The sequence below is a fragment of the Drosophila rhopaloa genome, unplaced genomic scaffold, assembly GCF_018152115.1.
Source record: "Drosophila rhopaloa isolate 14029-0021.01 unplaced genomic scaffold, ASM1815211v1 contig_150, whole genome shotgun sequence".
Taxonomy (NCBI): Eukaryota; Metazoa; Arthropoda; class Insecta; order Diptera; family Drosophilidae; genus Drosophila; species Drosophila rhopaloa.
The window spans coordinates 2,154,387-2,169,222 of NW_025335029.1; the positions used below are offsets into that span (position 1 = coordinate 2,154,387).

Here is a 14,836-nt window from a genome sequence, read left to right on the forward strand (position 1 = left end):
TCCGTCTGTCCGTCCGTCCGTTTCTACGCAAACTAGTCCCTTAGTTTTAAAGCTATCTGCTTGAAACTTTCCCAAAAGTTGTCTTTCTATTGCAGGTAGTATATAAGTCGGAACGAGCCGGATCGGGCGACTATATCATATAGCTGCCATATAACTGAACGATCGGAAAAGCCATAACTTTTGTATTTTTAAAGTTAGGAAGTTGGGATTTTCTATGGGTTTTATTTTTGGCAAATCAATCCGACCTATCAAATTTCATAAAGATCGGCCGATTTTATCATATAGATGCCATATAACTGAACGATTGGAAATGCCACAACTTTGGTGTTTTTAAAGTTAGGAAGTTGGGACTTTTTATGAGTATTAAGAATGCATCATATGAATAATTTTGGAGAATATAATTTACAGGATATTCTGCAAGGGTATATCAACTTCGGCTCCGCCCGAAGTGAGCTTTCCTTTCTTGTAATTAAATTAAAATCGGACATCATTATCATATGGCTCGCATAAATAAATCGAAAAACTAAAAAAAATAAAATTTTATTTTTATTTATTTACTATATCAGAATTACGCTTTTAGTTTTGTCAAAACCGGACAACAATATCACATAGCTGGCATAGAAACGGTGCCAAAGTGCAGCGCAAAATCGACATACATAGGTTCATTGTTTTTAGTAATATAGGCATTGAAATCGAAATGTAGTCGCTTTTTAATAACTGCCAGGGTATATAAACTTTGGCTTGCCGTAGTTAGCTTCCTTTCTTGTTTTGTCTAAGAACGTTATCTTTGTTTTAACAAAAAGCTGCTGACCCAGATGAAACCCGGTGGGGTGCGACATGAAGAACACCGCAGTATGTTAAGCCCACACTGATGCCGACGATAAATTAAATCGTAGATTCGATTTGCTTATATAAACGCTGTAATTTTTATTTTAATAAGGCAATTTAATAAGCAATAAGCAATCATACCACAACTAAACATTTCAATTAGGGAAAAAAAAGGTTAAGGAAGTCTGATGATCGAGACCGTCTCGTGAAAAACTTTCCTATTCCAGACCAGCATCAACAATCGAGTCTTTCTCGTGATCTAACGATTTATTTTAAGCAAAATTCCTAATCAGGCTGTACCTCGTGTTGGCAGAAACGTATACTAGAAAATAGATGTTTAACAAAATATTATATTAAACATTAGTATTAGTAGAACAAACACATTTTTTGATGTGCGATCGGTATTTTTTTATACATTGACGTTTGAAATGAAAACGTCCTTTAAATCCATGTGACTGGTATTTTAGACTTAACTTGACTTAACCGACAATTATTTCGATCGGGACTCATCGGAAGTCCTTTTAAGGCGAATCCTCCTGCCATCAATCAGCATTTGAGAACTAGCATCCAATTTAAAACACGAACTTTTTGTGATTTTGTATTTGAATTATTAAAATAATGGTAACAGTGTTGCTAAGCTATAAACAAGAATTGGTTCTAAGGGGTGTCAGGATGGGCGTGGGTTTAACTTTAGCCTGCGATCTTCAGATCCAGAACTTGAATTTCTTGCCGCCCTTCTCCCCTTCTTGCCGTTCTTGCACCCCTGCCCTCCCCGGACTCCGAGGACCCCTGTGCCCCTTTATGGTTCCGTTAACTTTTGGTCTGGTTATTGTATGGCGAGGGATTTCTATTGCTTTTATACCAGCTCTTGCACCTGGGCTTATACAGAATCATGAGATGCCACGCCACCTCTTCAAAAGTGTGTCAGCCAAAGCAAGAAAACCGTTTTTGCGCAAACAAAAATTTGCAACATTGAGTTTTTTGCACAATTGATTAAACAGCCAACATAGAACTTTTAACTTGCGATATTTATTTTATTTTGAGCACAAATGAATGATGCTGGCTAAGTATATAATTCCAAAATACCTTTTTGTTACTGAACGATTTGGTTTGAAAGTCCTTGGCGAAAATCCAATTTATGTTTACCAACACTAAAACGTATTTAGACCCTTTGTACTTGTAAAATATATGTACTGACTAAAACTTGTTGCCTAATTACGTATAAATATGTGGTACTACTCTGTAGTACGAAACATGTTAAAAATCGGTCTTCAACAACATAAGTACTTTTAAAAGTCCTCTGCTGTTTAATAAATTTGGGCTTACCTTATATATTTTATAATCAAATATCGAAAAATAAAAACAGCTTTTAGTGAATGCGGATCAAAGCATTTAAAAGTATGCCACTTTTAAATATAAATTCAAATTTAAGGTTTTGGTATTTTTCTTATTTATATATTTTCTTATTAAACTAAATATTACAGCGTTGCTATAAACACTAAATTGTCTATACGCGGTGTTCTTAATTTATTATCGGGAATCCTTCCTGAGCTTAGTTTCCTTTTCCTGGAACGTCGTCCTGACCTTCTTGGTCGCAGTGGATTCAGGCAGATCGAGAGTTCGAGTTCTGCAGTGATCTTCATGTCGCACGCCTCTGGGTTTATCCTCATCTGCCAAACTGTGTCAGCCGTTTTGGGCCAAAACAAAGATAATGATTTTGGCAAAACAAATAAAATTCGCAATTGTTCGCTTCAGCGCATTTGTTTAAACAGCCTAGAAAGTGAAGTGCAAATATTTACTTAAATTGCTTCTGATGTGTGAGACTTTATAAGTTATGTATTCCGTCTATGAGATTTGGGGGGATTATATAACAGAGCGATTGAGTATAAAAGGCCATGGCGGTGTGGCTCAAATCATCAGTCTCCCATCCACTGGCCATCCAACATGAGGTTCACCTGTGTTCTTTTGCTGTCCACCACGGTCGTCTGCTGTCTGCTGATCGGGCAGACCAGTGGAGCCACTCCCCCGCCACGGCCACCACAACCACCACGGCCACGGCCACCACAACCACCACGGCCGCCACAACCACTGTCGCCGCGGACACCACCACCACAGCCACAGCCACCACCACCTCGGCAAGCGGCACCAAGAAGATCTATGTTATAAACCGTACAGGGAATACCACAAAACCAAAGGTAGTAGGTAAAATCCATGGCAAACGCAGGAAACCAAAAAGAGGCAGCAGCGAAGAAAGCGGCAAATGGAGCAAATGGGGCAAATGGTAAATGAGGCAACAGAGGCAGCAAGAGCGGCAAAAGCGGCAAGAGCGGCAGAAGGAGCGGCGACAGTACCCGCAACCGTAGAAATCGACGTCTCGAGTACCTCCTTGACTCCATCTAAAGGACCCCCACCACACACTACCCACCAATCTGATCTGATCCCGATGACTACATTGACTCTTTTTTTATAGTTTTTATTTTTGATTACAATTAAGGCAAATACATAATATCGATATTAACTGGTGATGATTTTGTATGGCGATTTTTTGTCCACGCACTAGCAACTAGGGATTTCAAATAATTTAAATTTTAACTTCTTTAAAAACTTGCTAAAGACGGCTAGACTGTGCATTAAATCGATTGGGAAGCTGCGTCCTTCAGGTCACTTATCCCCATGCGTCTCAGTTCCATCTTAAAACAAGAGAGAACGCTATAGTCGGGTGCCCCGACTATCAGATACCCGTTACTCAGGTAAAGGGAGTGCGAGGGAGATGGAGATAGAAACTTTGATCACGCATAACTTTTTAACGAATGGTCCGATTTGAAACATTTCTTCTACATTTCGATAGGTATTGATAAACACAATAAAACTGCATTTTTACTTTTCCGAAATATTTAAATTTTTAAAATCGTATATAAGCGATTGTGGGCGTTAAAGGGGGCGTGGCACCATTTTGAAACAAACTTGCGCTGCGTAGGAACTTCTCAAATCTACATGCAAAATGCCAATCTTCTAGCTTTTATAGTTTCCGAGATCTCAGCGTTCATACGGACAGACAGACAGACAGACAGACAGACAGACAGACAGACAGACAGACAGACGGACAGACAGACGGACAGACGGACAGACGGACATGGCTAGATCGACTCGGCTAGTGATCCTGATCAAGAATATATATACTTTATAGGGTCGGAAACGCTTCCTTCTAGCTGTTACATACTTTTGCACGAATACAATATACCCTTTTACTCTACGAGTAACGGGTATAAACACTCTCACTCCCAAAAGTTTTGAGCCAATTTATTTACAACAAGAAAGGAAAGCTAACTTCGTGCGGAGCCGAAGTTGATATACCCTTGCAGAATATTCAGTAAATAATATTCTCCAAAATTATTCATATGATGCATTCTTAATACTCATAAAAAATCTAAACTTCCTAACAAACAAACACCAAAGTTATGGCATTTCCGATCGTTCAGTTATATGGTTGCTATATGATATAGTCGGCCGATCCCGGCCGTTCCGACTTATATAAGGAAATAATGTTGTGTGTAAAGTTTCAATTCGATATCTTTAAAACTGAGAGACTAGTTTGCGTAGAAACAGACAGACGGACAGACGGACATGCTTATATCAACTCAGGAGGTGATCCTTTATAGGGCCGGAGATGTTAGGAAGTTGGGATTTTCTATGGATTTTATTTTTGGCCAATCAATCCGACCTACCAAATTTCAAAGGGATCGGCCGACTATATCCTATAGCTGCCATATAACTGATTGATCGGAAATGCCATAACTTTGGTGTTTGTAAACTTAGGAAGTTGGAATTTTCTATGGGTTTTATATTTAGCCAGTCAATTCGACCTTCCAAATTTTATAAGGATCGGCCGACTATATCCTATAGCTGCCATATAACTGATTGATCGGAAATGCCATAACTTTGGTGTTTGTGCAGTTTGGAAGTTGGGATTTTCTTCGGGTTTTATATTTGGCCAATCAATCCGACCTACCAAATTTCATAAGGATCGGCCGACTATATCCTATAGCTGCCATATAACTGAACGATTGGAAATGCCATGACTTTGGTGTTTTTAAAGTTAGGAAGTTGAGATTTTTTATGAGTATTAAGAATGCATCATATGAATAATTTTGGAGAATATTATTTACTGAATATTCTGCAAGGGTATATCAACTTCGGCTCCGCACGAAGTTAGCTTTCCTTTTTTGTTGTAAATAAATTGGCTCAAAACTTTTGGGAGTGAGAGTGTTTTTAAGATTGAACTGAGACGCATGGGGATAAGTGACCTGAAGGACGCAGCTTCCCAATCGATTTAATGCACAGTCTAGCCGTCTTTAGCAAGTTTTTAAAGAACTTAAAATTTAAATTATTTGAAATCCCTAGTTGCTAGTGCGTGTACAAAAAATCGCCATAAAAAATCATCACCAGTTAATATCGATATTATGTATTTGCCTTAATTATAATCAAAAATAAAAACTATAAAAAAAGAGTCAATGTAGTCATCGGGATCAAATCAGATTGGTGGGTAGTGTGTGGTGGGGGTCCTTTAGATGGAGTCAAGGAGGTACTCGAGACGTCGATTTCTACGGTTGCGGGTACTGTCGCCGCTCCTTCTGCCGCTCTTGCCGCTTTTGCCGCTCTTGCTGCCTCTGTTGCCTCATTTACCATTTGCCCCATTTGCTCCATTTGCCGCTTTCTTCGCTGCTGCCTCTTTTTGGTTTCCTGCGTTTGCCATGGATTTTACCTACTACCTTTGGTTTTGTGGTATTCCCTGTACGGTTTATAACATAGATCTTCTTGGTGCCGCTTGCCGAGGTGGTGGTGGCTGTGGCTGTGGTGGTGGTGTCCGCGGCGACAGTGGTTGTGGCGGCCGTGGTGGTTGTGGTGGCCGTGGCCGTGGTGGTTGTGGTGGCCGTGGCGGGGGGAGTGGCTCCACTGGTCTGCCCGATCAGCAGACAGCAGACGACCGTGGTGGACAGCAAAAGAACACAGGTGAACCTCATGTTGGATGGCCAGTGGATGGGATACTGATGATTTGAGCCACACCGCCATGGCCTTTTATACTCAATCGCTCTGTTATATAATCCCCCCAAATCTCATAGACGGAATACATAACTTATAAAGTCTCACACATCAGAAGCAATTTAAGTAAATATTTGCACTTCACTTTCTAGGCTGTTTGAACAAATGCGCTGAAGCGAACAATTGCGAATTTTATTTGTTTTGCCAAAATCATTATCTTTGTTTTGGCCCAAAACGGCTGACACAGTTTGGCAGATGAGGATAAACCCAGAGGCGTGCGACATGAAGATCACTGCAGAACTCGAACTCTCGATCTGCCTGAATCCACTGCGACCAAGAAGGTCAGGTCGACGTTCCAGGAAAAGGGAACTAAGCTCAGGAAGGATTCCCGATAATAAATTAAGAACACCGCGTATAGACAATTTAGTGTTTATAGCAACGCTGTAATATTTAGTTTAATAAGAAAATATATAAATAAGAAAAATACCACAACCTTAAATTTGAATTTATATTTAAAAGTGGCATACTTTTAAATGCTTTGATCCGCATTCACTAAAAGCTGTTTTTATTTTTCAATATTTGATTATAAAATATATAAGGTAAGCCCAAATTTATTAAACAGCGGACTTTTAAAAGTACTTATGTTGTTGAAGACCGATTTTTAACATGTTTCGTACTACAGAGTAGTACCACATATTTATACGTAATTAGCCAACAAGTTTTATTCAGTACACATATTTTACAAGTACAAAGGGTAAATACCTTTTAGTGTTGGTAAACATAAATTGGATTTTCGCCAAGGACTTTCAAACCAAATCGTTCAGTAACAAAAAGGTATTTTGGAATTATATACTTAGCCAGCATCATTCATTTGTGCTCGAAATAAAATAAATATCGCAAGTTAAAAGTTCTATGTTATCTGTTTAATCAATTGTGCAAAAAACTCAATGTTGCAAATTTTTGTTTGCGCAAAAACGGTTTTCTTGCTTTGGCTGACACACTTTTGAAGAGGTGGCGTGGCATCTCATGATTCTGTATAAGCCCAGGTGCAAGAGCTGGTATAAAAGCAATAGAAATCCCTCGCCATACAATAACCAGACCAAAAGTTAACGGAACCATAAAGGGGCACAGGGGGTCCTCGGAGTCCGGGGAGGGCAGGGGTGCAAGAACGGCAAGAAGGGGAGAAGGGCGGCAAGAAATTCAAGTTCTGGATCTGAAGATCGCAGGCTAAAGTTAAACCCACGCCCATCCTGACACCCCTTAGAACCAATTCTTGTTCATAGCTTAGCAACACTGTTAACATTATGCAGTTACGAAGTTGTGACTGCATCATATAAATAATTTTGGAGAATATAATTTACAGAATATTCTGCAATGGTAAATAAACTTCGGCTCCACCCGAAGTTAGCTATCCTTTCTTGTTTTTAGTTTCAATTCGGTTTATATTACTTTACACTTTTATTTGGACAGCCAGTTGTATTCTTTACATGTGGTTTATCCTTTTTTTGTAAATCAAATTCATTCTTCACTACCACCGCTGCCACCCATAATTACATTCCATGTCTTCTGAAGCATACCCCAACTACCTTTCGCCCAATCCCACCACTCGCAACAGAGGGCACAGAAGCCACATATGAAACTCCTGGAATGGGATGGGTTTTTCATCATGGCCCTAATTAACGATGCAGTGTCATTGGTAATGACCACCTTGAATTGGTCCGAACTCTTGCAATCTTGCACAGGCTCCGATTCGTTGCAAAGATGTTGGAACTTGCCATCAACTCCGGTGGTGCAAAACTTTCCGGCACTGACAGCATACTCGTATATTAGGGAGTTTTTCTTTGGTGAACAGCTGTAGAGGCAGGACAACCACTGCTGGGTCCATCCATTTTTTCATTCCTGGCCATGGCACAGCCCATTCGGTTACTGGGGCCCACCATCATCCTCAGGAAGTGTCCAACTTCCGTTCTGAAATGAGAGGATATTATCCGGAACACAAAACACGGATGATATGCATCACTCACTTATTATTCGACAAACCATCAATTAAGCTGGCTGCAGTAACGTGTTTGTACTGATCGTACCAGGAATTCAGCTGGGATCTTACCACTCTGAAGGCATCCTCGTTCTTCTTGAACTTGTTGTAGACCGCATGGAAGCTAGGGGCGGAGAACACCTCCGTGGACATGCAGTGTTCAGTGGGCTGGAGATCGCAGCGCTTCACCAGGAGCTTGGCCAGATAGGCCAGATCGGAGTCCCACATCATTTTCAGCATGCGACCCGCTGTGGGCAACCTGTGGAATCTGGTGCCGGCCACAACATCGCGATAAGTGTTGTGATGATTCAAGATTAAATTCTTTATGTTCTCGGGTATGGGGACAATTTGTGGGTCTTTTCCGCATTGTAACGACCAGCCCTGCCAATTAAACAACATAAACACTATATAAATAGTGATGCTTACTAACATTTGAATGTACAAAATCATCTAAAAAGCGTTATTTTAATAAACTTTTAGCGAGTTAAGGAAAATTAAACTTTCTGTTGTTTTAACTTAATACTTATTTCTCAGCTACAAAGCATACCCCTTTGTTGTTGCAGGCAATATGTGGTAGTTTCTTGTCAACTGGGCAGTTTTTCAATTGGCAGTAGTCCGTTTCTGGCATCAAATTAACCACGTCCACGATTGAAAAAAACAGCAAGCCAACTGCAACGCAAAGACAACTCAACAACTTCATATTCTCCTTGGAACTAACAGTTTGAATCATTACTCGGTGTTTAAATTAGCTTCGAGTATCGAGTTTGGAATTGTATGTTAGGGGTGTGACCGAATAATATCTGGTGACGAAAAAACAAAGGCTAGATAATATGGTAAACAAAATATTTGGCACCTCATAAAGACAATCTGATTTCTTATTAGAGCCAAAAATAACAATAATTCAAATTTATTGAAGAAACAAAGCCGAAGTTTATATAGCATGGCAGCTGTTACAAAAATTAATATTCTTTATTTTGATTTTGATATTTAAAAACAATGAAGATAGCTCAATTTTCCGAACAATTTTGCAATAGTCATTCGGTTTTGACACCCTTGCAGAGGGTGTTATAATTTTAGTCAAAAGTTTTCAACGCAGTGAAGAAACCATTTCCGACCCTATAAAGTATATATATTCTTGATCGGCATCACCAGGAATGTCTGTCCGTCCGTCTGTCCGTCCGTCTGTCCGTCCGTCTATCCGTCCGTCTGTCCGTCCGTCCGTCTGTCCGTCCGTCTGTCCGTCCGTCCGTCTGTCCGTCCGTCTGTCCGTCCGTCTGTCCGTCCGTCTGTCCGTCCGTCCGTCCGTCCGTCCGTCCGTCCGTCCGTTTCTACGCATGAGTATGAGTATTAACAATGCATCATATGAACACCCGATCCGATTTTGGAGAATATAATTTACAGAATATTCTGCAAGGGTATATCACCTTCGGCTCCGCCCGAAGTTAGCTTTCCTTAATTTGGTTTTATTATATAATTATTAAATTACGGTTTTAATTAAATTAAAATCGGACAACAAGCGAAGCGCAAAATCGATGTAGATTCATTGTTATACCCTTGCAGAGGGTATTCAAATTATACACCTGCAGAGGTGATTATAATTTTGGTCAAAAGTGTGCAACGGAGATATCTCCGACCCTATAAGGTATATATATTCTTGATCAGAATCGCGTCCAGAGTTGATATAAGCATGTCCGTCTGTCTGTCCGTCTGTCTGATTATACGCGAACTAGTCTCTCAGTTTTAAAGATATCTAATTGAAACCCCCTTCGATCCTTTGCACGCAGTATATAAGTCGGAACGGCCGGGATCGGCCGACGATATCCTATAGCTGTCATATAACTAAACGATCGGAAATGCCATAACTTTGGTGTTTGTAAAGTTGGGATTTTCGATGGGTTTTATGTTTGGTCAATTAATCCGACCTACCAAATTTCATAGGGATCGGCCGTCTATATCCTATAGCGGCCATATAACTGAACGATTGGAAATGCCATAACTTTGGTGTTTTTAAAGTTAGGAAGTTGGGATTTTTTATGAGTATTAAGAATAATGTTGGAGAACATAATTTACAGAATATTCTGCAAGGGTATATCAACCTCGGCTCCGCCCTAAGTAAGCTTTCCTTTCTTGTTAGTTTCAATTCTGTTTATATTACTTTACACTTTTATTTACATGTGTTAATATCTTTTTTTTTAAATAACTCTTAGGTTCAAAGGCGAAACAAAAGTAAAATTCATTCTTCACCACCACCGCCGTCACCGCCGCCACCGCCGTCACCGCCGTCACCGCCGCCACCGCCGCCACCGCCGCCACCCATAATTGAAGCCCATGTCTGCTTAAGCCTACCCCAACCACCTTTCACCCAACCCCACACCTTGCAACAGAGGGAACAGTAGCGACATATAAAACTCCTGGAATAGGATGGGTTTTTCATCATGGCCCTAATTAACGATGCAGTGTCATTGGTAATGACCACCTTGAATTGGTCCGAACTCTTGCAATCTTGCACAGGCTCCGATTCGTTGCAAAGATGTTGGAACTTGCCATCAACTCCGGTGGTGCAAAACTTTCCGGCACTGACAGCATACTCGTATATTAGGGAGTTTTTCTTTGGTGAACAGCTGTAGAGGCAGGACAACCACTGCTGGGTCCATCCATTTTTTTCATTCCTGGCCATGGCACAGCCCATTCGGTTACTGGGGCCCACCATCATCCTCAGGAAGTGTCCAACTTCCGTTCTGAAATGAGAGGATATTATCCGGAACACAAAACACGGATGATATGCATCACTCACTTATTATTCGACAAACCATCAATTAAGCTGGCTGCAGTAACGTGTTTGTACTGATCGTACCAGGAATTCAGCTGGGATCTTACCACTCTGAAGGCATCCTCGTTCTTCTTGAACTTGTTGTAGACCGCATGGAAGCTAGGGGCGGAGAACACCTCCGTGGACATGCAGTGCTCAGTGGGGTGGAGATCGCAGCGCTTCACCAGGAGCTTGGCCAGATAGGCCAGATCGGAGTCCCACATCATTTTCAGCATGCGACCCGCTGTGGGCAACCTGTGGAATCTGGTGCCGGCCACAACATCGCGATAAGTGTTGTGATGATTCAAGATTAAATTCTTTATGTTCTCGGGTATGGGGACAATTTGTGGGTCTTTTCCGCATTGTAACGACCAGCCCTGCCAATTAAACAACATAAACACTATATAAATAGTGATGCTTACTAACATTTGAATTTACAAAATCAGCTTTCTAAAAAGCGTTTTCTTAATAAACTTTTAGCGAGTTAAGGAAAATTAAACTTTCTGTTGTTTTAACTTAATACTTATTTATAAGCTACAAAGCAAACCCCTTTGTTGTTGCAGGCAATATGTGGTAGTTTCTTGTTAACTGGGCAGTTTTTCAATTGGCAGTAGTCGGTTTCTGGCATCAAATTAACCACGTCCAGGCTTGAAAAAAATAACAAGCCAACTGCAACGCAAAGACAACTCAACAACTTCATATTCCCCTTGGAACTAACTGTTTGAATCATTACTCGGTATTTAAATTAGCTTCGAGTATCGAGTTTGGATTTGTATGTTAGGGGTGTGACCGAATAATATCTGGTGACGAAAAAACAAAGGCTAGATAATACGGTAAAAAAATGTTTGGCACCTCATAAAAACAATCTGATTTCTTAATAGAGCCAAAAATAACTATTTATTCAGCATGGCAGCTGTTACAAAAATTAATATTCTTTATTTTGATTCGATGTTTTAAAACATTTTTCGAACAATTTTGCAATAGTTCCCATGGTCATATAGCTGACAGTCGTCCGGTTTTAATATGGCAGCTTTATTACACAGTCGTGTGTTTTGAAACAGAACAAAGTCTTTATGCTAGGTTTTATATAAATAGCTTTAAAACCGAAAGACTAGTTTGCGTATACCTACTTATGACTGAAATTATAATACCGCCTGCAAGGGTATATAAATATCTTAAAGGTAATAAAATAATGTAAATATTCATAGTCACTAAATCGAGATAAAGTATGAGTACTCCCGTGGGTAATCCCTAAAATGGACTTTACAAATGTTACAATCTCTATTTTTATAAAGAGGTCAAACTCCACAATTTATTTTTTATTTGCTTGTACACTAGTGTAATCGGAGACTATTAAAATTATAATATGCACCAAAAACAACAATCCAAATTCAAGCCCACATATTAAGCAAATTATTCATTCAATCAATAGAATCGTCGCTCTCACCGATTAGCACTTGTGGTGTTAATAAGAAATAAATCATACGTTTTGTTTTTAGTTGTCTATAAATCTGATTGAATTTAAAGTTCTGCGTTCACTTTTATTTGCATCTGATTACGGATCTTTGATTTTTACACAAATTAAAATATTTAAATGCATACACTAAATATGTTTAGTTTGTTCAAAATATTTTTCGATTCGGCAATCGTTTCTTCATATTATTTAAAAATATGCAAATGGTTTTGGGTGACGATGCCGAATTTTCAAAACAAATTTTAATTGGTTTATCGAATTTTATTTTGACCATTGTTTAGTTTTTATATTTTGACTTACATTTCTGTTCTCAACAGGTAAAACAATGCAAAGTCTAGTCATCTTCACACTCACACTCGCACTCACACTCACAGCACTCAGTTTCTTTTTCTTTTTTCTTATTATTGGATGTGGACGTGGACGTGGACGTGGTCGTCCACGAATATGTTGTATACGAATACGTATAATATCCAAACGCCCAATTCCACCAATAGCAACAACTATAGCAGAGCCAACAGGTCCTGGATTGCACTTTTTTGTGCATCATGCCCCTTATCAACGATGCGGTGTCATTGGTAACGGCTCCCTTGAATAATTCCGAGTGCGAGCAGTTTTCCACAGGCTCCGTTCTGTTGCACAGGTGTTGGTACTTTCTATCCACCCCGGTGGTGCAGAAAGCTCCCGGTTTGGTTGAATACTCATACAGGGCTTGGTTTTTCTTCGGTGCACAGCTGTAGAGGCAGGATAGCCATTGCTGGGTTTTTCCGTCCTTTTTGATCCTGGCCATGGCACAGCCCAATCGGTTGCTGGGACCCACCATCATTCTCAGGAAGTGTCCAATCTCCTTCCTGAAAGATATAATCAAGAACCCAAACCACCACGGTGCACCATGGCGGATGACAACGAATACTTACTTGGAGCTGGACACTCCATCTAAAAGGCTGAGAGCAGAAACGTGCTTATACTGATCGTACCAGGAATTCAGCTGGGATCTGACTACCCTGAACTCATTCTCGTTCTTCTTGAACTTGTTGTATACCGCATGGTAGCTCGGGGCGGGGAACTGTTCCGTGGACAAGCAGTGTTCAGTGGGCTTTAGATCGCAGCGTTTCACCATCAGTTCAGCCAAATAAGCCAGATCCTGACTCCACCTCATTTTCAACATCCGACCTGCATTGGGTAACCTGTGGAACTGGGTTCCGGCCACAATATCCCGATAGGTGTTGTGATAGCGGACGATGAACATCTTTACTTTCCTGGTCATGGTTATGATCTTTGGGTTTTTTCCACACTGTGGCGACCAGTCCTGCGAAATAGAAAACATTTGGTCTTATAAAAAAACATATTTTTAAACATCGGAATTTCAATGTTTAAAGTAAAATGCTTACCCCTTTATTATTGCATGCAATATGTGTCAGTTTCTTGTCGGCTGGGCAGTTCTTTAGCTTGCAATAGTCCGTTCCGTTCATTGAATTAACAACGTCCAGGATACAAAAAAGCAGAAATCCTGCAGCACAGCAAATACAACTCAACTTCTTCATATTTCTTTTGGAACTAACAGAGTGGGACATTACTCTGTATTTAATTTACTTTCGAGTATTATTATAATCATGTGTGAACATTTTTTTGAAGTTTTAGTAGTGAAACAATCCAGGAGCAAAGTTTAGCATCGACTATCAAAATTTAAACGTAAACAAATACTAAATTAATGTCCATAAGCAGATAAATTAGTTTTGATTTAAAAAAAAAATTAAATCGGTTGCTTATTATAAAGATTTAGTAGATTTGAGTTTTGATTAATTTTTTTATTAAATTATATTCACAAAATAATAAAAAAATCGGACTCAAGATTTAAGCGCAGATTTTTGGAGAAAAAAAGCACTTTTAAAAAAATGACCCACAAATTTAAACCAAGATTTAATATCAGAGATTTGGAGAATTGAACCACAGTCATTTAAAAGAGTGTTACTATGAAATCAGATTTCTGTAAGAAAGTTTTAAATATGCATTATCACTACCGTAAAATAAACTTTACAAGTGTTTACAATCTACATCGTTTCAAACTGAATCAGTTACCATTTTTTTTTTTTGTGTGTACACTAGTGTAATCGGAACTAATTTAAATTATATTTGAACCGCTGCCCCAAAAGCAACAATTCAAATTCGAGTCCACATATGAGGCACATGATTCATTCAATCAATAGAATCGTCGCTCTTACCGATTAGCACGTGAAAATGTGACGTTACTAATAAATAAATCATACATTTTTGATTGTAGATTTTTTTAAATTTGATTGAATTAAAAGTTTTGTCTTTCCTTTTACTTGCAGCTTTTTTTGAATTCTTTAATTTTTAAATTTTATTTAATTCATTTAATTTAATTAAGAATAAATCTCTTAAACAAAAAAAATTTTTGTAAAATGCTCTAAAATTTGAAAAAAAAAAAATGTTTTCTCAAATAAATTATAAGGTAAAAACTTTCAAGCCCTGAATTTTTGTTTTTTTTAGTTTAAAACACAAATGACCCATCGCTCAAACATTTGAAGAAATGCGGTTAAGGGTGGAAGTTATGGCTGATGAAATATAAGGGGCGAAGAAATAAGCACAACAACAAAGGCGCAAAGAGAGCCAACATGTGAGAGCGGTTTTT

General features: G+C 39.2%; 2 protein-coding genes and 1 pseudogene across 4 annotated transcripts; all 3 read right to left on the reverse strand.

Annotated features, from left to right (window-relative positions):
- Window positions 1–7,313: 7,313 nt before the first annotated feature.
- Window positions 7,314–8,633, reverse strand: LOC108046701 (annotated as a pseudogene).
- Window positions 8,634–9,475: 842 nt separating this feature from the next.
- LOC108046700 (antigen 5 like allergen Cul n 1-like) lies at window positions 9,476–11,442 on the reverse strand. The gene is made up of 4 exons (XM_044456778.1): window positions 11,260–11,442; window positions 10,698–11,089; window positions 10,154–10,641; window positions 9,476–9,483 (listed from the first exon to the last, which is right to left on the reverse strand). The coding sequence occupies exons 1-4, from the start codon at window positions 11,440–11,442 to the stop codon at window positions 9,476–9,478; spliced, it is 1,071 nt and encodes a 356-aa protein (XP_044312713.1).
- A 558-nt stretch (window positions 11,443–12,000) lies between these two features.
- Window positions 12,001–14,514, reverse strand: LOC108046709 (antigen 5 like allergen Cul n 1-like). 3 transcript variants are annotated; one of them, XM_017126564.2, is made up of 4 exons: window positions 14,406–14,501; window positions 13,575–13,693; window positions 13,101–13,492; window positions 12,001–13,034 (listed from the first exon to the last, which is right to left on the reverse strand). In XM_017126564.2, the coding sequence occupies exons 1-4, from the start codon at window positions 14,446–14,448 to the stop codon at window positions 12,521–12,523; spliced, it is 1,068 nt and encodes a 355-aa protein (XP_016982053.1). In that variant the 5' UTR covers window positions 14,449–14,501; the 3' UTR covers window positions 12,001–12,520. The 3 variants fall into 3 exon arrangements, with proteins under 3 accessions (XP_016982053.1, XP_016982051.1, XP_016982052.1); XM_017126562.1 differs by having other exon boundaries at window positions 12,003–13,034; window positions 13,575–13,859; window positions 14,406–14,514; XM_017126563.2 differs by lacking the exon at window positions 14,406–14,501 and having other exon boundaries at window positions 12,003–13,034; window positions 13,575–13,938.
- Window positions 14,515–14,836: the final 322 nt, after the last annotated feature.